The sequence below is a fragment of the Lutjanus erythropterus genome, chromosome 16 (assembly GCF_056507025.1).
Source record: "Lutjanus erythropterus isolate fLutEry1 chromosome 16, fLutEry1.hap2, whole genome shotgun sequence".
Classification (NCBI taxonomy): Eukaryota; Metazoa; Chordata; class Actinopteri; order Lutjaniformes; family Lutjanidae; genus Lutjanus; species Lutjanus erythropterus.
This window is the reverse complement of record NC_139332.1, coordinates 21,265,914-21,292,116: the sequence shown is the minus strand read 5'-3', so window position 1 is coordinate 21,292,116 and position 26,203 is coordinate 21,265,914. Positions and strand designations below refer to the sequence as shown.

The 26,203-nt window shown below is 42.0% G+C and overlaps 1 protein-coding gene across 1 annotated transcript in view; it reads left to right on the top strand.

Annotated features, from left to right (window-relative positions):
• jarid2b (jumonji and AT-rich interaction domain containing 2b) overlaps positions 1–26,203 on the top strand; it is a 144,130-nt gene that overhangs the window by 115,177 nt on the left and 2,750 nt on the right. Inside the window, exons 6-17 of the mRNA XM_084738298.1 lie at positions 2,309–2,553; positions 12,248–13,715; positions 16,042–16,595; positions 21,435–21,527; positions 21,814–21,932; positions 22,274–22,344; positions 22,517–22,631; positions 22,818–22,923; positions 23,072–23,254; positions 23,981–24,111; positions 24,386–24,572; positions 25,105–25,212. Coding sequence (XP_084594424.1) covers positions 2,309–2,553; positions 12,248–13,715; positions 16,042–16,595; positions 21,435–21,527; positions 21,814–21,932; positions 22,274–22,344; positions 22,517–22,631; positions 22,818–22,923; positions 23,072–23,254; positions 23,981–24,111; positions 24,386–24,572; positions 25,105–25,212 — 3,380 coding nt within the window. The remainder of the gene's footprint in view (positions 1–2,308; positions 2,554–12,247; positions 13,716–16,041; positions 16,596–21,434; positions 21,528–21,813; positions 21,933–22,273; positions 22,345–22,516; positions 22,632–22,817; positions 22,924–23,071; positions 23,255–23,980; positions 24,112–24,385; positions 24,573–25,104; positions 25,213–26,203) is intronic.

Sequence of the window (26,203 nt, the reverse complement as noted above, 5' to 3'; positions counted from 1 at the left end):
TTTGAAAATTGTGAAGTTGTTCAAAAAGGGGGGCATGCAAAAGCACATTTTTTTCCCTGAAGTCTGACAGATGCATTTATCTGTATAAGAAGCAAGAATTGTAGGATAGTGAAACCTGTTTGAACAAATCCAGGCTTGTTGTGTGCATGAGGACAGCTTAGTCTCCATTTCTTATCTCATATACCAACACTGTTTGCAAAGCAGCTTGGCGCCTTTGCAGTGATATGCTAAATAAATAGATAAGAGGGAAAACAGGCAGATATACTTTGTAGGGGACAATAGAGATGAGGGGGTTAAGGACATCGAAAGGGACGTTTACACATGTAGGTGTGTGCACACACAGTCAAGACTGGGTCATTGCTCCAGTGTTGAGACGGTGTTTTTGCTGTGTTGGCTATCAAGAGCACACACACACACACGCACACACCTTGGTACATTTTGCAGTATTAAGATTGGTGTCAAACGTGACACTTTAATATGCAGCGTGGGCCACTCTCCAGCAGGAGCAGGGTTATATGGGCTCTTAAGGAGGAGGAGGGGGGGCGGCTGAGGAAAAGAGAAATGGAACTGGTGAAAGAGAGAGAAACATTTTATTCTGGGAGGTAAAGAGAGACGGGAATGGTCCCACATTGTGGGCCATTCATCAGTGCTCCGTCTCTCTCGCTTGGCCTTGTGCCATGTTGACATAGCTAAATTAAACAGCTTTTATTGGGCTCAGTTTCTTGCTTAGCTCACCTCTCAAAATGTCAGGATTTCTCTAATTTTTCATTGAGCCAGGAGCCCAAGACACACAGACGCTTCTGCAGAAAGACACACACGCTGATGCTAACAAATGCACATACGTGTCGTCTGACAACAGACTATATTTTGTGTGTTGCATGCGTGCTGTAAATGCTCTGTGTGTGCTGTCATTCTTTCCACACAGCCCGTTGCCTGTTGATATTAAGATGCCATGAAACTTTAAATTGAACCTCATAAAGGCTGAAGAGAGAGCTATTGAATGTGTATGTTAATTGCCTCGCTCCCGTTCGACTCGGTTAGCATCATCCCCGGGGGCCAATGTAGTCCGCGTCCATTTTGAACAGGTTCATTGACATGTAGCATAAAGACGTTTTCATATACGCCTTAAATCATGCATATTTTACTGATTGGAGGCTATAAGCCAGCCAAAAGCCTGTCACTCCAATGTTTGTCCGGGCTTTTCCACTTGGTCGTTGTGGTTTGGTGCCAGAGGTTTATAAGCCATTCTGCACTACAGGGGGGTATTGAGACTTATGCCCGCATATTGGCATTGGCATAAGTAGACGGTAGCCTGAAAAAGCACAGTATACATCCTATTAAGGACTTACCTCGCTACCTTATAGCAACTTTCCACAGTGTCTTGTTTTCTTTACAGTGGCTTAATTTGTTATTTTATTTATTTATGTTTGACTTGTTGTGCACATGAGGAATTTATACCAGGTTACAGAACATGTGCTATGTATACAGTATATTCCAAAATCACAACAGTCTGTCCTGTTGCTACACTGAGCTCAAACACTAAGAGGAACCCCAAGGTCACGAAATTAGATGAAGAGGTCAGCGGTACCTCATGTAGCTATGGAAGCCCATTTCTGCAAATAAAAGAAAAAAAAAATCTCCCCAATTTAAGTCATAATTATGAAATTTAAAAAAATTGTGTTAAAAAGACAATTATGAGGTGTAAAGTCCATTTCTATCTTATAATTATGACTTTTTAACTCATAATTGTGACATGTTATAATTTCAATCTCTTAATTTTGACTTTTTGTCATAATTTGATGTTTTAACTCATAATATTGACTTTTTATCTCCATAGTTTCAAATTTTTATTTCATAATGACTTACCATGGGTACTGGGATGGGTATCATTAGGATTTTATTGACACTGATATCTATACTGCTAATTGATACCAATACTTTTATTGATACCACTCACAATAATTTGGTGCAAAAAATAAAGATATGACATGAGAAGATGTGAAAATATTGAACAGTTTTTTGCCCTGCCAGCTGTTTGTGTAATGTTATGTAAATACTGATAGCAGTATTGTTTGTCCAGGAGCTTTTCAATAGTTCGGTATTAGCCAGTCAGGTATCAGTTATCGTTTAGTACCAATTCTCAATACCCATTCCGACTTAACATGGGAATATTTGTGTCTTTTGCTCGAAGAAATGGACTTCCATATGTGTAGCTCTATTAAATATATGTGTTTCCTCTGTCCTCATATTCAATATGAATCAAGAATCATAAAAAGCATCACACCTGACTGCTCTGTTTCTCCGCCAGTGTTCAACAGCCACGGTAAAGCAGGGACCAGGGAGAGCCCGAGGCCCAAGGCAGGATCTCACGGCAGGGATGCGCCTGCCCCGCCACTGCCACCTCCTCCGCCTCCACCTCCGCCCCTCCTGAGGGAGCGCAGCGAGCGGGCAGAGGCACGGGAGCACGCGAGGGAGCAGCAGGCCTTGGCTGCGGGTCGAGGCTCAGCCAACGGGCTGCCACAGAGGAGAGCTGCTGAGGAGCTACGCAAACAGGTAGCGTACGGCAAGGAGTATCCAGTAATGGAATTTCAGTACCATTTTACAATTAGACTACCCTTAAAATTATTTATTAATGCTTTAGAATTGTTTTTAATTGGGTTCATAAATCATTGATAAATCAAGATACCAGAATTACTAACATAACTGACAAAAGTCATCCTTCTCTTGTAATTATGAATTTTAATCTCTTTATCTAATGTGTTATTAGCTTTAGCTTATTAGTGATTGATAGTGTTTACAGCAATTATAAACCATCTATAACGGGAGTCTTATTGTAAAGTGTTACTGGAATTTCAACTAGATGACAAAGCTGTAACCTGCTAAATATCACACAGAAAGGAAAAGAGAAGCTCGGAAAATGTGACAGCAGCGTGCAGGGAAAGTATTCTCCTATAGGGAAACTTGTGTGGTTTGCATTAGCTGGAGATGCAGTGGAATATTCTGCGTTAACAGGCTGGAGGTGCAGCATGCTTGTTTGGCTATTATGCCCGTTTGAAACACCCCCCCTCTCTTGACTCTTCTTTTCATTTACCCATCTGCCACATCCTCTTTTTATCTTCCTCTCAATGACTTCACCTAACTACTCCTGCGACTTGCTTGTCTCCCTCCTATACTTTCTTTTTATTGCTGGTGTGCTCCTTTGCCTCCATGCTCTTTCTTTCACTCTCTTCTCTTCTCTTCTCTTCTCTTCTCTTCTCTTCTCTTCTCTTCTCTTCTCTTCTCTTCTCTTCCTCCTCTCTTCCTCTCCTCCTCCTCCTCCATCCATTGTGTCTGGGAGAGTAATGATTGTGTTTTGGCCTGCCGTGACTGCAGCTATATTTAGTAGTAGCTGGCTAGGGGCTGTGAATGCCTGCCTCCCTCTCTGTGGCACTAAGCAGGTTTCAAGGAAACCCACAAAGTGAAAGAAAAAGAGGAAGAGGAGGAAGAGAGGTGGTTTTAAGCCAGAAAACTGACATTCTTATGATCACATCAGTCAGAGGCACTTGTCTGCTGAGGCTCAGTTAGCTTCCTTTCTGTCTTCTTTTCCATTTCCTCCCCCGTCCTTTTCCTTCCTGTTGAATGCCAGTCTCCATCCACTGTTGTTGTTGTTGTTGCTGCTGCTGTAATGCGCTGCTGCCGATGCAGACTCCGGCATATGCTTCAGGTTTTTAAAGTGGCTTGAATTGTCCTGTAAAACCAACAATGAATCTCAATGAGAGCGACTGCCTGCCAAGACAAACTTGAGCCTCACTTACTCACTCGTCTTTGTTCTGTTTCCCTTCCTCGACTCTCTTTTTCTCCTCTTTCAATTGGCTGTCGGCACCCTGCGAGATTCTTTTGACTCCTGTCATGCACTTTTAGAAATTAGGGTTCCAAAATGGTTCTTCGTGAAGGGCTGAGTTTCTACCCAGATCCATTTGCTTCTGGAAAATCCTTTTTTGAAGAAAAGGTGCGTCAAAGGCTCTTTGTAAGACTGGGGTTCAATTTAAAAAAACCTTTTGGGAGAAAAAATTCTTCAAGTATTGTTGAAAGCATCATGGTTCAACACTGTTGATGTTCTCTCACTTTAAACAATCATAGGTTGTTAAAATGATGGACAACCATAATATGAATTCTGTGAATTCTCATGATTTTTTGTCTCATCATTAGAGTACAGTATGGTTCTTCATAGAACCCTTAGAAGACAAGAAACTCACAAGATGACATCCAACTTCCAAGAATCTTGAACAGAACCAGTCAAGAGCAAACGCTATTTTGGTGGAAAAGGGCCTTAAAAGGGTTCCAAGTGGGTTCCAAGAAAGGTTCTACTACAAACCAAAAACTGTTCTCAAATAAGGACAAGCCAAAGAACCCTATATGGAACCCCCTTTTCCACCAACGTGGACCCAGACCTATTCCGGTTCAAGCACCTAATTTTTAGCCGTTTCACCAAAACTAAATTGGTTTAGAACCTGAAAAATTGGTTGACAGCTAGAACCAAAAATTAGCATGTTAACCTGTCATGTTCTACAGGTTGCTGAGCGCCGTGCAACGCCCTCTGTTGATGACATCCTTTATTTGCAATGGTGGAAATGCAGGCTGCTTCACTGGATAGCACCATAGTTCCAAGAATGTTGAAAAGAACCGGTTCATGAACCAGAGTTTGTTTGGTGGAAAAGGGATTAGAGAGGGATCTAGGTGGAACCAGTTTACCATAGAAGATTTCTCTGTAGAACCTCTTGTAGGGTTTTCAGGGTAGAACCTTTGACAGATTGTGTGTAAAAGGTGTTCAACCAGGAATCAAAAATGGTTCTTCTACAGGAACAGGCAGACGACCCCTATATGGCTCTAGTCAGGACTTTTATTTCTAAGACTGTGTTATATATGCCTGTGTGTGTGTGTGTGTGTGTGTGTGTGTGTGTGTGTGTGTGTGTGTGTTTTACACCTTTCTCTCGTTATATCTCCGTCCCTCCTCTCTGTCTCTTTCACTCATTTTCTCTTTCTCTTCATGCTCCACTCTCTCCGTCTCTCTGTGCTCCTGTGTCAAACAGACGGATCTTGCCCTTGACAACATGGCTCCAATCATTTGGAAGGATTAGTGCCTTTTTTTTTTCCTCCCTCTCCCTTCAATTAGCATGAACAGTATGTGTGTTAACCATGTGTGTGTTCGAGACACACGCACACATTTACACACACGACCAACTGTGAAAATACAGGCTAAGCCATATAAAAGGTTAAGTGATTATGTAGCCGTAAAAACGAACTCGGGGTTCTGTGTGTAAAACCGGAGGGTAAAGGCATTATCATAATTCAATTCACCGTGATTCACTTCTCCCAAATTTAATAGCGGCTTGTATCAACAAAATACATGCGCCCGTAACAGGACCTTTTTATAAAACAATATGATTCTATCCTGTTTTAATTAAATAACAAAAGTGGAGATGTCAGCAAAGCAGCAGCAGCAGCAGCAGCAGCAGTGCAGGTGGGGCGTGGAGACTGTTTAGCCGACTCGGCATCATTTGAAAAGGACTCGGCACTTTCTTGTTTAGCTGTTTGTCCTCTGCCATCCTCAATTAACCTCAAACACAATACTACAGCATGTACAAGATTACAAAAGATAACAAAAAATGAAGTGTTCATTTTAGATTACAGAATGTGTTTCTCTCCGTCCTTTTGTGACAAGCCTCTTTTGCTGTGATTAAACAGTTACTGTATGCTTGCTTTAATGCAATGTTTTATTTAAGGTTTTAAAAGTGCTTGAATTTTGGATTAAGTACTAGCAATTGCAGTTGCATTACTTTCATAATAAATCACTACCTGACTTCACAGTTTGCTTACAGACAGATGAAACATGAAACTTTGTTGCATTTTCCTTTAATTTGTCGCCCTTCTGGGTTTCTGCAGTCCTTAAAAAGTCGATAATCTGAATTTTAGGCCATAAAATGCCCTAAATACAATTTTGACAGAGCTTAAAAAATGATTGGATTAAATTTGTGTTAGTTATAATGTTGTTTTAGTTTAGTTTTAAATGCGTCTCTGGAAAAAAAATATGTATTGATCACTCTAACAACTCAAAACAAAACCAGTTGAACCAATAATCTCTAATATTTTTATTGTTGCATACACATAATTCTGTGTAATCATGCTCAGTTGAATGTTGTAGTTATTTTTAGTTATTTTTGCTAGCATTGTCTTGAAATAAGTCTCATATAGCATTCACATTAACATCTGATTTAATGTGAGAATAATAGAAAAATTAAGATAAATAATATTTGAGTGTATATTTATATAGATATGTAATTTAGTAGGGCTGTATTTCATTGGAAAAGCTTGAACATACATCTTGAAAATTCTTGAAATGTGCTTGAATTTGACTTTGGAACAGATGTAAGAAACCCTGTGTATGTAAATGTCTCCCTGTTTCTTTATAAAAAGAGGTTTCTTGCGTTGTGTGTGTTATTAGTGTCAGGCTGTAGTGACCTTTCTCTAGCTGCTTAAAAGTCAACCTGCCCAGGGCCGCATCGCATTGCGCCCTAATAAGACAGCAGAGGGGAAAGAAGGCTTAAGCTGGATTTATGCCTCGCCGTCAAGGTGTTCCGCCAGTCGTGCCGTAAATGACTCCTGCATAGGAATTGATTTATAGTTCAGCATAGGATTTAACCCGTTGATTGTCATCGCACCACCATAGCACTTGATGGATGTGTGTCACACGCTATCAAGCTGTGTCACACATTCATTACACGCCCAAATTTATAGTGTTTCTATTATTTCACTCTTCTGGTCCTAGAGACCATTATGGTGAGGAGAAGGTTTGCGCTGGAAATGACTTTTTTAGTGGAACACAACATTATTAAAGAACTGAACAGACCAGAGGCAATACAGCACAGCCCATATGTTAACTTTGTGTTTAGGGTCACATTCCCAGTAGTCCCAGGAGGAAAGAGAGGCATCCAAAGACAACATCAGAGTCTTGGTCCATCCAGTCCTAAAAGGAAATGAAAAAAGACTTTGGTTTTATGACATTTATCCAGCCAAAACGCATATAAACTCAGTATTAACCCATTAAGCAAATAAATCACAAAAACAAAATTAAAAAGAGTGTGATAATACCACTAGAGAGTCAGTTTGCACCTGCTTAAAGGTTTGCATTTAACTGATAAAGTCCTCGTCTTTAGTAGAGACGCTGTAAAACGGTGGATAAATATCCTGTACATTTTTTACAATAAAATTATTTTGTCATTTAAAAGCTTTTGTTACAAAGCATCAAAATCAGTCTGTTTTTTTGCTCAGTAAAACTTAAAACTAAAGAAGGTACTTTCCGCAGCGATTTTGTTTGGAATGTTTCTTAAAGATATAGTGGCAAAACTATAATCCATCTCAAAACACAGTATTGATTTTATTTTTGTTACTATCTCTAGCTAATGGGAATGGGTTGCTGGACAATTCCAAAACATGCGAAACGATTGGTGATTGGATTATTAATGGAAACACAATGGAGACACATTACTGAGCATTTCTTCAAATTGCCTCACAATGTCTTCACTTAAACAGAAAGATGTTGGAGAAAAGACAAAAGCTTATCAATCACAGCTCTTGTACACCTCCGATGTGTACTTACATATTACAGTTGTGTGTAAATGTGTCAGACAAACAGAATATCTCTTCTCCATCTCCTTTCTTTTGTCAGTCATCAGGGCTTTGCAAGGGTTAAACTTTCTCCTGTCTTCTTCTTATCCTCTGGCTGGCCTTCTCTCTCTCTCTCTCTCTGTCTGTCTGTCTGTCTGTCTCTCCCCCCTCGTCTTCTCAGGGCCAGCTCCTGCAGATGTTGCCTGTTAAAAATCTTCCTGCCAGGCCTCAGCTGGGCTATAGCAACACATGATGTCATCTAGACCCACCTCCCTCTCCCTCCCCCTTCCCTCCTCCTTCCCCGCTCACATGCGACCGAAATCCACTCCAGAACTGCCTGCCTGCCTGTGTGTGTGTGTGTGTGTGTGTGTGTGTTCTATTTTTTCCCTTTGGCTTCAGCGTCTTTCTTGTTCTGTTCATCGTCCTGCTCATTTCTGCCTGAATTCTCTCCGCCAGTGGCTGTAAACAGGAGTGAATTTCCACATCCTTTTACCTATTTCTTTCTTTCCCTTCCTTCCTTTTAGCTCCCATCGCTTTCCTCGTCCTCCTCTCATCATCACTCTCTTGCCATCCTCCTTTTCCACCAGACCAAATAATTAAAGAGAGAAAAGTGAGAGAGACTTGCCAAGCCCCCACACCCCCCCCCTGTAGACAGCTGGTCCTCTGAGCCCTCCTGTGGCAGGACGCAGTCATGACAGTGTCTCTCTCCGATTCAACGCTTTGTCAGCAAACTGAGGCCGGACAAATATAGCAGCTGTCTGAGCAACTGCTGCTTTAGCAGTTAGTTACTATTTTAGTATCAGTGCAACACTAAATCTGTCACATTGAATGATTACTTGAATAATCAGTTGTCAACTTTTAAATTAATTGCCAACTATTTTGATAATTGATGAATCATTTTGAGTCTTTCTGTTTTTTTAGAAAAATATACAGTCTCTTAAATGTGAATAGTTGATACGACATTGGGGGTGGATGTTAGGTGATCAACATTTTTCACCATTTTCTAACATTTGCATCTACATACTAATGGACTGAGAAAATGGATTGAGCAGATTATAATTGATAGTGGAAAATGATCATTATTTGCAGCCCTACATTGAACTAATAAAGCACTAGAAATTTTAACTTGGAAGAATTTTACTAATTACTAATTAATTACCAAAAGTTCCAAGCTGTTTGTAAATGCACCAGAAAGATGGTTTACTGTTCAGTCTCATTCCCGGGACGTCAAATACCAAAGTTTTGGGTTGGTAAAGCCTCCACAGCACAGCAAAATACTGGGATTTCATTTATATCAGTCTATACATTGTTTTAGGAAAATGTTGCATAATATGCCTTTACGTAACAAGTAAAATCACAATCTCTGTGTCAGCCTTCATTTATCCACTTACATTGTAGCTGAAGTCTCTGTTTCAGTCTTTCTGTCTTCTCCTCACCCCTTGTTTCCTCCCTCTCTCCCTGTCACCTTGTGTTTTTCCATTGTGTGTGTGCTGGGGCCGATGATTGACGGAGGAAGGGTTAGGTTTCAGTCCCCCCTTATCTTTTAATGGCCTGGTCTTTGTGTCGAACCCCCCCGCCACCTGAGACAAACACGACACAATACATGCGCACACGCACACACACACACACACACACACACACACACACACACACACACACACACACACACACACACACACACATACACACACATACACACACACACACACACTCACACAAGTGTGACACGAGAGCCCTTCAAAGGCAAACCTGTCAATGGGCCGGCTGTCACCTCCCTCCTGTGGCGCCCCGACTGTGATTGATAACTCCATCTCCTCCATCCCCCCTCCTTTCTTTCTTTCTTTCTTTCTTTCTTTCTTTCTTCTGTTTTTCACTTCCAGCTGCTCTGTGCAGAAAGACACACAGATATTGGAGATAAATGGTAGAAAAATGTGATGAGATGCAAATTTTCAGTTTAGTTTAGTTTGTAGTTTTCTAATGATTATCAGGGCTTCATGATGGCTTGTGTACAAGCATGTCTACCCCTGGTTTGTACAAATTATTTAGATATTTGAAAATAACAGCAGAAGGATAAGCACATTTTTCAATGTGAGTTGAGAACCAGAGCGGCATAAGTGTCACGTGGGATGAAAATGTTGTATGGATCAAATGAAAAAGAGAGGACATGTGAATTCTTAACTAATCCAGAGTTATTAATCAAAAAGAAAAAGACCTTACACTGAACATACTGAACTATTTTGGCCAAACAGGCAAAAGTTCACTCATGTCTTTTTGGAATATATGGTTCCAAACACAGGACAGAGGAAGGCACAGGGAAGCTAATGAACAAATCAATCTGAAATTCACAAACTTGCTGAGTATAATTATGTTGCTATATTAAACATTCCCAGTTTGATTTCTCTTTTTGTTATTTGACCATCAACTACAGAAAGGTGACCTCCAGGTCAACACATTCAGATATTTGCAACTAAATTCTCTTATTACTAAAAAAAGCTCTTAACACTGTAGAGTCCTCTTCCTCACATACAGAGACCAATCAAGGAGAAGGGAGAAGGAAGAGAAGGAAAAAGGGAATGAGAAACTCGTGGCAGCTCTGAAAGTGGGCCATGAAAACAACAGAGACGAGGAGGGAGAGGAAGAGGGGATATTCTTAGAAATGCATACAGAGGAAAATGAAGCAATGGAGTGAAAGAGTCCTATACACAATTTATTTTTTTTTTAAACAGTGGATTTTAACATGTAGTGACCCAGCTGTAGAGCTCTTTGCACTGAGTAAAAGGGCGGCCATGTTTCTTCCCACAGCTGTAGCCAGTGAGCCAGCCATGGAACCAGACACCACTGTACCAAACCTCTGATCTACAGCTGGGGGCCTCAAAGACTTCACACACAATCATGTGCACATACACACTGGCTCCCTGTCTCTCTCTATCGCTCTCTCTCTCACACACACACACACACACACACACACAAAACATATACGCAGGAGCTTTATTCATAGCACAAAAATTGAATTACAGCGTTTAAAGAAACCCATGGCAAATAAAAGGCTGTTTTTATGTGCCCGGATGGGATTTTATTCCATTCCAATGACCCCACCTCCTACCTCATACTGTCCAGCCATCTGCTAGCAGAAACCATGAAGCCATCCCTGCTTTCCCTCTCATGTCTCCACCATGTCCTTTTTTTTTTTCTACCCTCTCTAAAGTGTTGTTTATCTCGGGATGTAGTGGTTTTGGTTTTGGTTTGCACATATCCTTTTCTAAATCTCAGCCTTTGTGTTGACAGCAGTTTGAGCTGCAGTTTACAGGAGTGTACCGAGTCTGAAAGTATAGTAATCAAGACAGTTGATTGGTTCTCTAATGAATAGCGTAGGTTTCCACAAATAGCTCTGGTCTGACTGGCCAAATGTTTTACTGCAGTGCGAGCATCTGAATTCTGGTCCTCTTCATTGTGGAGTGTGGGTACGCCCACGCCCCTGCATGTGTCTTCTCATGCTGTCTGATTATAGAATTGTGTCTGTGTGTGGGTACATTTTGGGAGTTTTTTTTCTATATTTAATATATTAGTATTTTTAACTTTGCAGCATTCAGAGATCTGATCAAACAGGATTCTTTCAGAGATTTGAAGGGGACAGTTTGGATATTTGATGTGGGGACTGTATGACGTATTTATGGATGGTCAGTGTATTACCTACAGCAGATACAGGTCAGCACATGCCCAGTTTGAAGAAGAAGCAGGGAAGCTAAGCAGTGTACTTCTGTGGACAGGGGAAGCAACAAAATGCATTTTAGCTACTTAAAAAAGGTCCACCTAAAAACAATTAGTATCACTTCAAGTGTACACTGTATTTACAATATTTTCACAGCTTTAATTTGCTGTCAGACAGCCTTTTCCAATGGGAAACCACTTTTATACAAGCCAAATATAGCTCTCTCCAAACCAAGCAAAGTCCACAGCCAAAGTCAGTTGTTCTACCTTAGAGAACATGGTAGTTGCTGGTCTATCGGTGCCTTGATCCATTATTTTGTTTCTATTATTGTGTGACTGCTAGGTTTTAAAAGGATAGTTTGGATTCACCAAAGTCACTCAATAACACAAACAAACACAAAGGTGTTGTGGTAAACCAGCAGTTCCTGTGTTCTGTGAGGTAAAGCTACAGATGTTTCCCATGGAGTCTGGTTTATTTAGAGAGAGAACAGTATTTGGCTTATATCATGGCGGTTCTCCATCAATAATGGATGTCTGAAAGTGAGGTAAAGCCGTGAAAATATTCTTAATACAGCACATACTTACAGGCTAAAATATGTTTTGCTGCTGACCCTGTCCATGGTAGTACATTGCTTAGCTTCCTATACCGGTACTCCTGCTGCTTCTTCAAACTGGAGGCATGTCGACCACCATCTACTGTAGATATGACACTGACGATCAGTGGTCACCTCATACACTCCATTCAAAAAAATCTGAACTATCCTTATAGGCGTTATTAGCACTTACAGCAAAGATTCTTGCTTTCCAAAATATTTCTCTATTACTTCATGTACATGATTGCTATCCTACTCTTCTAATGTGTACCATCTCTCTCCCACTTTTCTGTTGACCTTAGGTCTCTAAAGTGAACGGGCTGACGCGGGCGGGCTCGGCACAAGCTGCTGGTGGTGCCAAAAAGAGCCGCGACTTCCGACTGCCGTCCAAAACTGTGAAGAAGTACACAGCCACCGTGTCCAAGGGCCACGTCACATACACCAAAGCCAAACAGAAAGAACTGGGCAAGAAAACCAAACTCAGCAGCAGCAACAAACACAACAGCGCCGCCTCGGCACCATCGTCAGCGAACAATCACAATCAGCACAGCCAGCCAGCAGCCAGCAATGGGCTGGCCAACTCAGGAAAAGCAGCGGCACCAGCCCACCACAGCAATGCAAAAACCCGCAAACAGGTGCTACTATCCAATGGGCTGCACAACGTGGCTGCCGGCGCCCGCCTCAACGGCAGGCTAAATGGGCAGCGGCACAACACCCTGGCCAAGGAGGATGGACAAAGACAGAGCCAGCGCCAGCAGGGCCAGGGGGAGTGCTCAGGTCGAGAGGGACTGCGTAACTCCAAGCGGCGTCTGGAAGTGGTGCTCAACTCAGTGGGGACGGGGGTTATCGAGCAGAAAGCCAAAACCACTGGTAATGAGGCCAAGAAGGCCAAGCTTCAAACTACGCCTCTGGAGACACGCAGCAGCAGCAAGAAGGTGGCCAATCAAGAGAAAGCTGCCACAAAAACCACCACCACCCCTACCACTCCAATTTCTAATGGACACAAATCAGAAACACCCCCCTCTCCTAAACAAACTCCCTCCGCAACCCCAGTTCCACCTCCTACTCCACCACCTCAAAAAACTCCCTCTACACCAGCAGCCAACACGGAGCCGATGAACCAGCGACCCAAGCGGGCATCGGCCGGCAAGCTGATGTTGATTCGACAAGCACAGCAGCAGCAGAGCAGGTCTCATGGTCGGAGCTCCTCATCCTCTTCCTCCCCTTCATCAGGCCAGAATCAGCCACAGAACCCCAGTCGTGCCAGCACTACCTCAGACCCCCAACAAACCTCTGTGTCCTCCTCCACCACCTCCTCCCCGCTCGCTTCCACCAACAACGCTGGACAGCTAAAACCGGCGGCGCCGCGGCCTGCTGACCGTGACAAGGAGTGGGAGCGAGAGAAAGAGATGACGCGCCAGAAGGAGCGCGAACAGGAGAAGGAGTGGGAGCGCCAGCGGAGCAGGCCAGAGGGCTGGGCAGCGCTGGGTGAAGTCCCCGTCTTCCGGCCAGTGCCGCGGGAGTTCCTGGACCCCCTGGTGTACTTGGATGCGGTGAGGGAACAGGCCGAGGCGGCCGGCATGTGCCGTGTGGTCCCGCCACCAGACTGGCGGCCGGAGTGCAAGCTGAGCGAGGAGATGCGTTTTGTTACACAGTTGCAGAGGATCCACATGCTGGGCCGGCGCTGGGGCCCCAACGTGCAGCGGCTGGCCTGCATCCGCAAGCACCTCAAATCTCAGGGCATTACCATGGATGAGCCACCTGTCATTGGTGAGTGAGACAAACACATATATATAGTAGAGCTGATTTTCACTCCTGTCCAATCCCAATCCAACAAAAATACTCGGCAATTCCAATCCCATGACAGAGTAAAAAAATTCAAAGAAAATGTCCGACTCAAATATGTAGGCATGTAAAGATCCCAAAAACTCAAGGTACCATGATAAAAAGTCAAATGACATGATTTTTTTTTTTATCACAGTATTAAAAAACAAACGACAGCTTGAAGAAATGTCCCGATTAAAGCTACTACAATGAGTATTTAACTGGTTATTAAACAGTCTCATGTTATTATTAGTGGCTCCACATAAACAAACAAGACCATCCGTATGAAGATTGGCTCTTTCTATGCAGTTGTTCTTAATGCCCGCCACCTGGTCAGATTCTTCTTGAAATCAGATGAAACTTGCTTCCAAAATCAACCAAATATGAATAGAATAGACAGAATAGATGTGTACAGCATTTTTGTTGGTATAAAATTAATTTTTTCCCTTTATTCCCTATATTTTCCCCAAGATTAAGTTAGAAGCCATAGTCCAAGCATGTACAAACAATCGCTATGAATTGTGTTTGGCAATGAATGCTTGAATCATGTATGTACAGCTGCAAAACTAAAACAATGCAGCGATCATTAAAAGTCCTTTTTATTAAATAAATAAAAATAATGAAATAAAAATAAACACGTAATATCACGGTAGATATTATCATGGTCTGATACAGTATTGAGACATTTTTTTTATCATGATATATTGTTACATCCCTTCATATATGAGTATATGTGTGACTATACACAAGGCAATGTAGTGAACAGAACTCTTTTCTGAATTGATTGAATTCACTGAGCAATAAGCCACAGGTTTCTTCCTGCAGACTGCCACAGAGGACCAGAGCTATTGATTTTACAGGACTGAATTAAACCCAGACACCTTGTTCCAAACTGAGGCCTCCTCTCAGCGCTGTCAACACTTGTTGATGTTTCTCTCCCACAGCTGTCTTGAATGTAAAGATAAGAAAGGGACAAACTAGATACAGAAGAATCATCAAAGGAAGATTATGTACAAAATGTGCAAAAAAAAAGTGATGTTTACCTTGTCAGACTGCTGCATTTTTAAACTTTGATTTGTCACACATGTTGGACTCTATAAAGCCAGCAAGTATCACAACTATTGCTACTTCCATTGGCATCAGCGCTGCTCTGAAAACTTTACTCGCACTCCGCCCTATTTTATCTTCCTGTTTATAGATGACAATAACAATGTGGAACAACTTGGCGAGGAGCCCGACGGGCCACAAAAACAATATTTCCCCCAGATTGTCCTGTCACCTTCCATTTCTCACAATGACATCAGCATTTTATGAGCCTTTAAACGGCCACAGTTTAGACACAAAGTGTATGTGTGAGTTTTTGTATGCACCCCGTTCATGCTGAATTTTATTAGTGTCGCACTGGTTTCTGTTGCTGCTCTGTGCTGTGTTTGTTGCCTTTGCATCCAGCTGTATTCAGATTAGCCCAGTGTGAGTACAGTTAGTGTATGACTGTTAGCCAGAGAGAGCTGGCAGCTAGCGAGCCAGTGGAGTGGCTTCAGCCAGCCAGGATACACTGGTTCCAAATGACTTCCTTTACTGTGCCCAGCAGATCAGCTCTACATTAGCAGAGTTTGTGTTGGTTTGGCACCACGACCGCACAGATCATTTTGAAAGGTGATAGCTCAATTGGCCGTTTCAAATAAAATGAACTGGCATGAACGAAATGGCTTGTTTAGCCAAAGGAGCAGATGCTCCAAGATGGCAGTCTTGTTCGTTTGATTTTATTTCTGTGGGCTTTTTCTCTTCCCAAACCAAGTGAAACTTGACAACTTTCTGTGTGCACACAGCAGTGCTAAATGGGCCAGAATTTCTGTTATTGAAGATGACCATTTACCCTTCCTAACACCTGCCTCTTTTTACCTTGTTCTCCAGTGACAGTTGAGCAAGTTTGGTGCTTCAGTCAGCTTTCTCCTTACAACAATATATGTTCACATCTTAATTTAGATACTGTCCGCAAAATGCTTGCTAAATAAGTACCTAATATACACCAATAATTAGCTAACAGCTTGACAAGCATTTTGCTACTATTAGCCTTACCTTAGCGAGCAAATTAATGAGCTAAGTTGCCAAGTTTGCTTAATTGTTACAGAGCAAAAAGGTGTGGGAAAGTTTCACCTTCAATTGGTTTTAATGTTAGCGAAATATGTAGTCCTATTGGAACTGTTACACTGAGCTTACTCCTCATGTTTACCCTAAATTAACCCTCTCATTGTCTGTCTGCTCTGCACAGGTGGCTGTGAAGTGGACCTGTCGCGCTTTTTCCAGCTCATCAACGACATGGGCGGCATGCAGCAGGTGATGGACCTGAAGAAGTGGACCAAGCTGGCCGATCTTCTGCGCATCCCTAAGTCAGCGCAAGACCGGCTGGCCAAGCTGCAGGAGGCTTACCTCCAGTACATCCTCTCCTATGACTCACTGAGCACCGAGGAGCGCCTCCGACTGCAGGCCGAGGTGCTGCAGGAGAAAAAGGACCTGGAGTCGCGCCGGGGCCCTCTGGAGGGCCTCTCGGACTCCTCAGCGCCTAGTGCGCTGGTGCTGCCACGCTATGAGCCTAAGAATGGGCTAGTAGGTGGGATAGTGGGAGGGGCGACAGGGCACCACCGCACTAATGGAGTGTATCACCACCGTCTGAAGGAGCTGGAGGCTCAGGTCAAAGCGGGCCGGCGCCGGCTCTTCGCTCAGGAAAAACAAGGCAAAGAGGACAGGCAGCATGCAGAGGAGCAGCAGCAGCAGGAGGAAGAGGACAACGGTGTTCTCAGTGACCAGCACAAATGTATTAACAAGGTGAGGATGAACATATTTGCTGTTTATACCACATATTTGAAACACAGACAAGATGCATGAGAGTATATCTTTGCTTTTTCTTTTCTTATTGTTTTCTTTCTAAAGGGGGCTTTATGATCTAAAGTTATTAAGTGTTAACAGCTGTAAGGCATAGAAACATCTCTGGATGAGAGAGATAGTTATCCATAGACAGGGGTTATCATTTAAGTGTGCATTTACATTATTGTTATTATTTTCACAATTTTGCCTTGCTGTCATACGCTCTTTTTCAATGGGAAACAACCGTTATGTAAGCCAAATATTGGTCTTTCCAAACCAAACTCCTTTTGGAAAAGCAACAATTTTACTGAAGAGAACACAGGAGTTGCTGGTCGACTGCTGCCTTAAACAGTTAGTTAATTTGTTTTATTGTGTGACTTATGTGTTTTAAAAGGTTACTTCAGATTCACTGAAGTCACATGATAACACAAACTAACTAACCGATCGTGGCAGTGGTAAGCCAGCAACTCCTGTGTTCTGCAGGATAAAATTACTGTTTTTCCTGCAAGAGTTTGGTGGCTGTGGAGGGAGTGATATTTGGCTGACACTTCGATTGAAAAAGGCTGTCTAACGGTGAGGTAAAGTGGTGAAAATATAACAACATGGCGGCGGGGGCGTGCCTACCACCATTTCCTATATGGCTGACTATCAATAGGTACCTCATACAGTCCTGCTTAAAATAATCTCTCTCTTTAACATGGTTGCCTTTGTTTTCATTTTTGTCTGCGAAACAATGACTCATCACAAACACCCAACACATCTTTCATTTAACTTTATTTGAATCTTAAGACAGCAAATGTAAACTTACAAGATGAGACACGTAAGAGGCAACTGTCATAGTTATAGTACATTTTTGCTACTTACTATGTTGGCATCCACTACCAGGATTGCCTCAGTCCTTTAGTCTAGCAAGCAGTTAATGACATGCCATAACTAAAATGAAAAATGATATGCAGGTTGTCTTGTTTAAATGGTAAATGCCAAACCTTTTGTAACTTGTCAGCAACTGAGCAGACTTCAAATACCTCATTATCGCTCAACCAGATGCCTGACATCTCACTCCTATCTGAAGCGAGACTGATGTCGCACCGGTGTAAACAGCATCCAACCTCTACCAAGTACCAACACTAAAATTTGAGTGTTTTGATACTGCTGTCTGATAAAATATGCACACTCTCCTCAGAAGCTGTGCTATAAATTGTCACAACACACTATGACGGGGTTTCTTTTAGGGAAAATGTCACTGCTGTGTGAACGGCAAAGAAGTTAAAGGGATAGTTCAGATTATTTGATGTGCAGTTGCATGAGATACTTGATAGTTACAGGAGTACCAGCACAGAGGCTAGAAAATATGCTGCTGTGGACAAGCTCAGCAGAAAAAGGTATTTTATTCTCATAAAAAAAGGTCCACCTAAAAAAAGATAATGAGTTTACATGTGCGCTATGTTTAGAATATTTTCTCTGCTGTGTTTTTCCATGAGACAACCTTTTCCAGTGGGAAAAAGCTGCTATAGAAACCAAATATCGCTCTCCTAACCAACCAAACTCCACAGACGAAATCAGTCATTTTACCTTTCAGAACACGGGAGTTTCCAGTTTACTGCTGCCTCTCTGTTAGTTTGTGTTATTGTGTGACATCGGTGAATCTGAACTTTTTAAAGCACAGAATTTAACGGTTTGAGGCAGCAGTAGACCAACAACTCCTGTGTTCTGTGAAGTAAAATTATAGTTTTTCTTTAAGGAGTTTGGTCGGTTTGGAGAGAGTGATATTCTGCTTACATAATGGTTGTTTCCCATTGGAAAAGGGTTTCTGACAGCAATGTAAAATTGTGAAAATATTGTAAATATAGCATACACTTAAGGTGGTAATCCCTATCTATAACCATCCCTTGTTGTCAGTGTGCAGGCCAGTAAGGAGGCAACATCAAGAGACGTTTCTGTGCCTTATAGTGGCTAAAATACCTTTTGTTGCTGACACTGTGCACAGCAGCACATTGCTTAGCCTCTGTGTGTTGTCCTGGGGGTGTGCCAGCAGCCATCTGCTGTAGCTGATACACTGACAATTGAAAATCACACAACCCCATATCAAATACTCCAAACTATCCCTTTAATGACCATTACAATTCTTGTGTTTTTGGTAACATTATCATGCTGTTAACTCTCATAGTTTGTGGTTTATAAAAGCAAACGCAGGAGGTTTGCACACCTGTTTATATGCAGCAGTATGTGTCAATGTGTCATGGAGCTGCATTGTAAAGATTTTGGTTTGAGAGTGAGTTGTTTTTTTTTTTTTGTATCTTGCACATCTTGTGGTTTTGTTAAACATTTCTGTGCAGCTGTGTGTATGTGTTGTAAGGTGGTCAGTATTCCTGCTTGTGTGTGTGTGTGTGTGTGTGTGCATGCGTGTGTGTGTGCGTGCGTGTGTGTGTGTGAGAGAGAGATGTGTTCCCACCTCCCCAGCCTGCTGGCAGCTGTGTTGATTCTGGCTGGCTGAAATGTAGGTCAGAGAGAAGGCAGCCCCCAAACCAACCCTGTCCCGCCCCCTTTAGACCCCTCCTCCTCCAGCTCGCTCCACCCTTCAGCTCCCTTAATCCAGCCCTCTCCCCATGGCTCCTCTCCTTCAGCTCATGCCCTTGCTCTTAGCTATTTTTCCCCAAATCTCCAGCCTTCTCTCTGACAGTCTCCTCCTCTGTCGTGCCCTGTCCTTGTGCCAAACCCTCTGCCAAGCCCCTCCACCCCCAACATGTACAATCAATCAATGCAAAGGCTTACCATTATTTGTGCATGTGTAGAAATCCAAAACCTGTGTACTTATTGTTCATATTTTACTATGGCACGGCATCTTGATATTTTGAAGCGGTAATTATTTCTGTAATTAAGCTAAGTTTGTTCTGTGTTGACTTTCACACACTGCACAGTATTCCACCCACCTCAAACGTAGATCCCATTCGACCCCCCCTCCAGTTCCTTCGGTAACCAAATCCCTTAATATGACCTCCCTCTGAAGAACTGAGATATTGTCAACAGACTTGACCCAGTACGGTCCACAGACGTCTGAATTATGGAAGTACTATTCAGCGCCGTGACATGTGAATGGCTGTCACCATCCTGACAGGACAGGCCTGTCTAAATATGACCCATCACTTCTCTCTGCAGCTCAGATTTGTATGCATTTTTCATCACGAGCAGCCCCCAAGAGGAGGTTATATTTCACTTTTTCTATCACGAGAACAAAGTGCATGTCAGGGGTATAATTAACTCTAATTACAGCAGGAAAGGCTCGGATAAGTGCTGCTACTGACTCGCCTAAAGAACGTCTTGTCAGCGCTTACTAGGTCACTACTATTCTGTATTATTGAACTGCATTATTTTACAACCTCACAGCTATTGTGAGAATAGAAAATGTGTAATAAGGTCGGTCGCTTCATGAACACATCTGGACACCTAAAAAGGAAGAAAAGAAAAAGCAAGACAAACTGTCACTGTGAGGATAAAGAACCTGCAAGGTCATCTTTCAGCAGGGTCTGTGCGTCACCGGCAGATTTATGGTCACCTTCAAAGCTTCTCTGTAGCAGGAGTGTCCATGAGAGAGGGGGGTCAAGTCCAGGGGAAATCCATCTGGGACTATAGGGGGGGGCACAGAGGTGGAGCTGTATAGAAACACATGCACAGCTGATACCTTTGTCTGTAGCATGATGCTTTCCCTCTGACTTTTAGACTCATACAAACGAAGTGGGAAAGAGGACTTGAAGTTCATTGACCAGCATACATGAGGGCTTTTCAAGTGTTTAAAAATGCAAGATTCTGAAAATAAGGCCTTAGAAGTATTGAATTTCTGCATTCTGTTGATTTTTATAGAGGGGAAATTACAAAATAATAAGTAACGTACAGTGTTTTGCAAAAAAAAAAAAAGCCTGCTGATGACTTATACCCGACAATTACTAGCTGGAAAACACAATAGGGCCACAACATTTAGGCATTTCCTAGTGGTCCAATTTGAACTTTAATCATCCTGACAAAGAAAATGAATATGGTAAAAAATGTTTTTTCTACAGGTATATAAATTAGTCTGAAAACCTGGACTCCTGTTCTTTACATAAGAGAAAAAGGTGTGGAAGGTTGTCATAAACTGGGAGAAACACAGGAGAACTGTGAGAGAGAGCAATGAAAAATGGGAGGATTCCAGTAAAATCAGGTGGGTTGGCAAATGACATTGGGACAGGTTCTGTTTGCATCAGCGCTTCACACTCTTGACTGTGCAGTGTGCACAAGCCTCCAGTGTGAGTCAGTCGCTGTTGTCAGGAGAGAAAACAAAACACCTCACACCTCGCAACTGACAAGCTAACTTTAGCTCGTCACTTCAGAATGGGCAAGCTTGTGTTTTTATACGTATCACGATCCAAAATGTGAGTGGGTTAAGTCTATAGTAGGTAATATGACTGTGAGTACTATGATAAAATGTTTTGTTACATTCAAGTGCTTGATAAATAATTATTTTTCAGGGCTTAAAATCCACTGATTTTCCATTATATCCTTCATACTTTTGCAAATATGACCGTGAAGTTGGCATTAAATTAGATTCTAAGTGGGATTTAAAAATGTTTTTAAAAGTCTTCAGTTTAACTTGGAGAACTCTGGGGGCACCGTGATTGACATCCAGCAATATTTTCTTTCACATTCCCTGTTTCTGTTTTATTCACACCGAAGATTGTAAATATGTGAAGTTTGCAGTTTTTTTCTTGTTTTCTTTACACTCTTAGCCCGCTGTGACTCATAATGTTTGATGCCTCTTTGTTGCAGGGGAAATCGGTGTCTTTGACTAACTTCTTCAGGATAGCCCGGAACACCATGACCATGTGCTTTAACAAGGAACCAGGGGCTGCTGAGGTCGAGGTTAGTATACTAACATGTTGTTTATAATACTACATGTAAACTGCAATGTCAAGAAAAACATTCAGTGGCTTGTCTGACATTTAATCACTGCCAGATGAAGCATTAAAAGTGATCAAATGTGAATGTAAAATCCGTCAAAAGGGAGTTTATCTGTTTTCGTAGATCTCAGACGGCAGCATGTGTTCAGTTAGCTGACATATAACAGACTCTGAATCACACCTGAAACCTGCGCTCAGCTTCATGCATTCTTCCTCTGATTGGTTTTGCTTCCTTTTTGTTCTTGCAGCAAGAGTACTGGAGGATCGTGGAGCAGAGAGACAGCCACGTGGCGGTGCATTGTGGGAAGGTGGACACCAGTACACATGGCAGTGGTTTCCCCACAGGAAAGTCAGAGCCATTTTCAAAGTGAGTAGCTCACAGACCTGAGAGCACGCTTTCTTTAAAGTTTGGTATTGGTTTTCCATTTGTATGAATCTCCGATAATGAATGTGGACGGGGAAACGGTCCGTGTCCTGAGCAGCCAATGGATTTTTGTTTTGAAATGGGAAAACCTAAATTGGGATACAAGCTGTTTCCAGAAGACAAAAAAACAAACCTGTCATCAGGAATTAAAATACATGAGTAGAAGAATAACACTTTCTGCTTCCTCAACCGCGATGGTTCCCTTGAGCTATCTCATCTTTGGCATCCTTTGGGAAAAAAAAAAAAAGTGTAGAAATGACCATTTCCTCTTGTCTTTTCCTCAGACATGGATGGAACCTCACTGTCCTCCCCAATAACTCTGGATCCATTCTGAGGCATCTGGGTGCTGTGCCTGGTAAGGAAGCTGCTCTGTAGCAAACTTGAAGAAAGAAAAATGGAGCAGTTCACAGATAAAGGCCATAAACGATTATTATCACTGAATCTCTGTAACACTGTTACTGTGTACTTTGCAGTTAGTAATAACCAATGGTCTTGTTTGTCTCTCTTTAAAATGTCCGTCTCCCCAGGGGTGACCATTCCCTGGCTTAACATTGGCATGGTCTTTTCTACCTCATGCTGGTCTCGAGACCAAAATCGCCTTCCATATATTGATTACTTACACACTGGTGCTGATTGCATTTGGTAAGTATGCTCATCATCACTGGTATACTGTGTACACGGTCACACTGAAAACCCACGTTTTCATGTAAATAATTAAACAGATGTAAAATTAGTGAGAAGAACAGAATAGTCTCCTCTCTGTGGACAGTTCTCTGCAAGTAGTGTTAAGTCAACCGATGTCTCTGTCCTTGTTTGTTCCTCTCACAGGTATTCTGTCCCTGCTGAGGAGAAGGCTAAGCTGGACAAGGTGGTCCATACACTGCTTCAGGCCAATGGCACCCCAGGACTAGAAATGTTGGAGAAGAACATCATGGTCAGTGTTTCCTGTCTTGGCAAATTGAAACATATTTCTAAGAACCATCTTGCTGATATATATATAATATTAAATAAAATATTTCACCCAGTTTCAGAGTTGTAACACTCTTTTCTCTCTCTCCTTTGCGTCCTCCTTGATCTTCCAGATCTCTCCAGAGGTGCTGTGCCGCGAAGGGATCAAGGTTTACCGTACGGTCCAGCGGAGTGGCCAGTTTGTGGTCTGCTACCCCGGTGCCTTTGTCTCTAAAGTGTGCTGTGGCTACAGTGTGTCAGAGACGGTGCACTTTGCCACACCGCACTGGATGAACCTGGGATACCAGGCTGCAAAGGTCAGCATATGAATCTGGGTTGAAACTGATAGCGGCACATATGTGTACTGATTTGGAAACCAAAACATGGACATTTTCTGTAAATATGAAATATAAAATCAAAATGTTTTTCCTGTGTGTTACACATTTTATCTGATGTGTTTTGTTTTGCTGCTGCTTTGTAATGCCTCCCAACACTGGCCCCCTGTGGACAGCAGCAGTTAAAGCTTTGATTTATGTGGAGTTGATTGAAACTGAAATGGATAAATGAACTTAAAACCAGGAGCTTGATTCTCTAATCAGCCAGTGTGCTGAACTTTATGGAGTAATTGCAGTTGCAAGTCTCCCCGGGCGGTGTATCTAGATTTTTTTTTAGTGATCATGAGCAAGCCTTTGGACTGTTGGACCTCATTATAGCTGTAATAGAAGAGAAGAAAATGCTCCTTACTGTCATTGTGGGCGTTATGGTGATGGAAGTATGTATACCTTCAGCAATGCCATCGTATTCAGAGCCACAGCTTAGATTGCTCTCAAGGGTAATGTGACATTCATACAATGGACTGTGTTGTGGTGCACCGCAGGAAATATTTTCTTCCAAATGGTGAACATTTTTAACTCAAGAATGAGAAACATTGATCTGAGTCCGTGGTTACACTGTAAACAATTTCATCCTTACACACTGAAGGATATTATCAACATTGTCAAAATGAAAGTTGTCATAATTGAATAAAATGATTTTGTGTGCAGGACCTGAAGTGTCGTCGTATAGCCAAACCCTTCTCCATGGAGAAGCTACTGTACCAGATCGCTACAGCTGAATCCAAGAGGGACAATGGCCTTCTCCTCACCACCATCTCCGCCCTACTCAAAGACCTCAGGTAGGATGCTGCAGTAAACTCATAATACATACATACATATATGTATGTATGCAGAAAAAAAGACATCCTTTTGATGAATGGCCTAAGGAAAATATATATTGCGTTAAGGGTGTGTTCACACTGTATTTTCTATTCATTTGCGATTTATTTGATCTTAATAATTGGTATCCTCTGCCTGTGCTGGTCTTTTTTACTGGACGATGTCCCACTCTCCATATTTTTCCAGAGCAATAAAAAAACATCCAGTTTAACGAGCGTCTTTCTTGTCCTGCAGGAACATAGAGATGCGCCAACGGCAGGAACTTTACAAGGCAGGTTTGCTCTCCTCTGCTCGCTACGGCACCCATGACGGCAGCCTGGGGCCTGGCGAGGGACGTAAGAAGCCCCGCGGGAAATGGCTGGCACTGGAGTCCTCAGAGAGACGCTGCCAGATCTGTCAGCATCTCTGCTACCTGTCTATGGTGAGAACACAGGAGCTTAATACTCTGTATTTTGGTTTCTAAAATGCTGTAGTGCTAGTTTGGATGCATTTCTGGCTTTTTACTTTCCATCAAATGATCTAGCAAGGACATCCTTTAACAAAGTTTGACAACATAAATATTTATATTCATGAAATCATCAATCATGCAAGAGTGACTATATTTTCTTTATTGCGTAGGTGTTATTTTGGATTATACCCTGCACATAGCTTATATACTGTATGTACTACCTGCTATACATAATTTATTTTTATATACATTTTCTTGTGCTTTTTATTGCCCAATATTTCAGAGGTATCTTGACCAAGACAATGAAATTTAATAAAATTTTATGACAATGTTATCAACCAAATGCCATCATATTGTAATATATGCAACTTTCTAACTTGCCTGTGGCATAATTTAGTCAGAGTGGAAGACATTCAAATGATTTATCAGGTTTCTCTCTATCTGAGTAATAAGAGGGCGTCTGGTTTCTACAGTAATGTCTCCGTCTCGGTTTCTGTCTGTGCAGGTGGTTCAGGAGACTGACAACGTGGTCTTCTGTCTGGAGTGTGCGCTGCGCTATGTGGAGAAGCACAAGTCCTGCAGAGGCCTTAAGATGATGTACCGATACGATGAGGTGAGCTGCTGCTTTTAGTTCTCTCTCTGTCCACACGGGGGAGACGTCAGCCACGTTTCTGCTGCTCCAGGAAGCAGAAAACTCTGCATCAACAGTGTTCATGTGCTGCAACTCCTTCTGTCAATGATGTGACTCCTGCTGTGTGAGAGGAAATTATACAGTGTTCATTTTGACAAGAATTTTTAATTTAGTTTTACTCTTATTTGCTTAATGAAAGTTGCTGTCAGTCGCATTTTGGCCTTTAGTTTTTGTTTTGTTGTGGTCAAGATTTTGTCAGTGGACTAAAATTTTAATTTTAGTCAGAATGTTATTCAGTGTTTTAGCCGTTTTCCAACAAAAAGTACATGTACCTTGAACTGTGTTTAGTCATTTATGCTGAGAACACAATGATTGTTGCCCGACAATTAAGCAGAACACCTCAGTAATACATTAAAAAAAAATTAAGTACCACGTTTCACTCAGTAGAACTCTGTTTTAACAAATCTGCAGATAAAAATGTGTAAACTACATCCTTAAGGCCTCATCTGGGAGACATGGAGCTAAAATTAATACAGAATTAAGCTAAATGTTTGCTGAATGAGTTAATGTCTGTTTATGAGTTATAAGAAATGATGGATTATTTTTTAGAAGATGTTTCTCGGGAGCTCAGCTCTGTTAAATTTAGCAATATGTTAACAGAGCCTGTCATTGCATCTTAAATCCACACAGAACTTTGAGTTAACTTTATACTAACATTACAGTTTGTCCTAAAATAGAATTAACACGCATGTTATCAAATCATTCAAGCGCCATAACTGATAGCTACTTTGGCAAAGAGAGATGCTGTGTTTTCAGGTGTCTTGTGTTTTTTCAACACTTCCTTAATCCACGAGGCGATCCATCCACACTCTGTGTGTCCTGAGGTTTGAATGAAAGAAAAGTGTCCACACGTCGTGTCTCGTTTCTTTACCGTCTTTTCTTCCCACCTGTCAGGCCAGTGATGATGCATAAT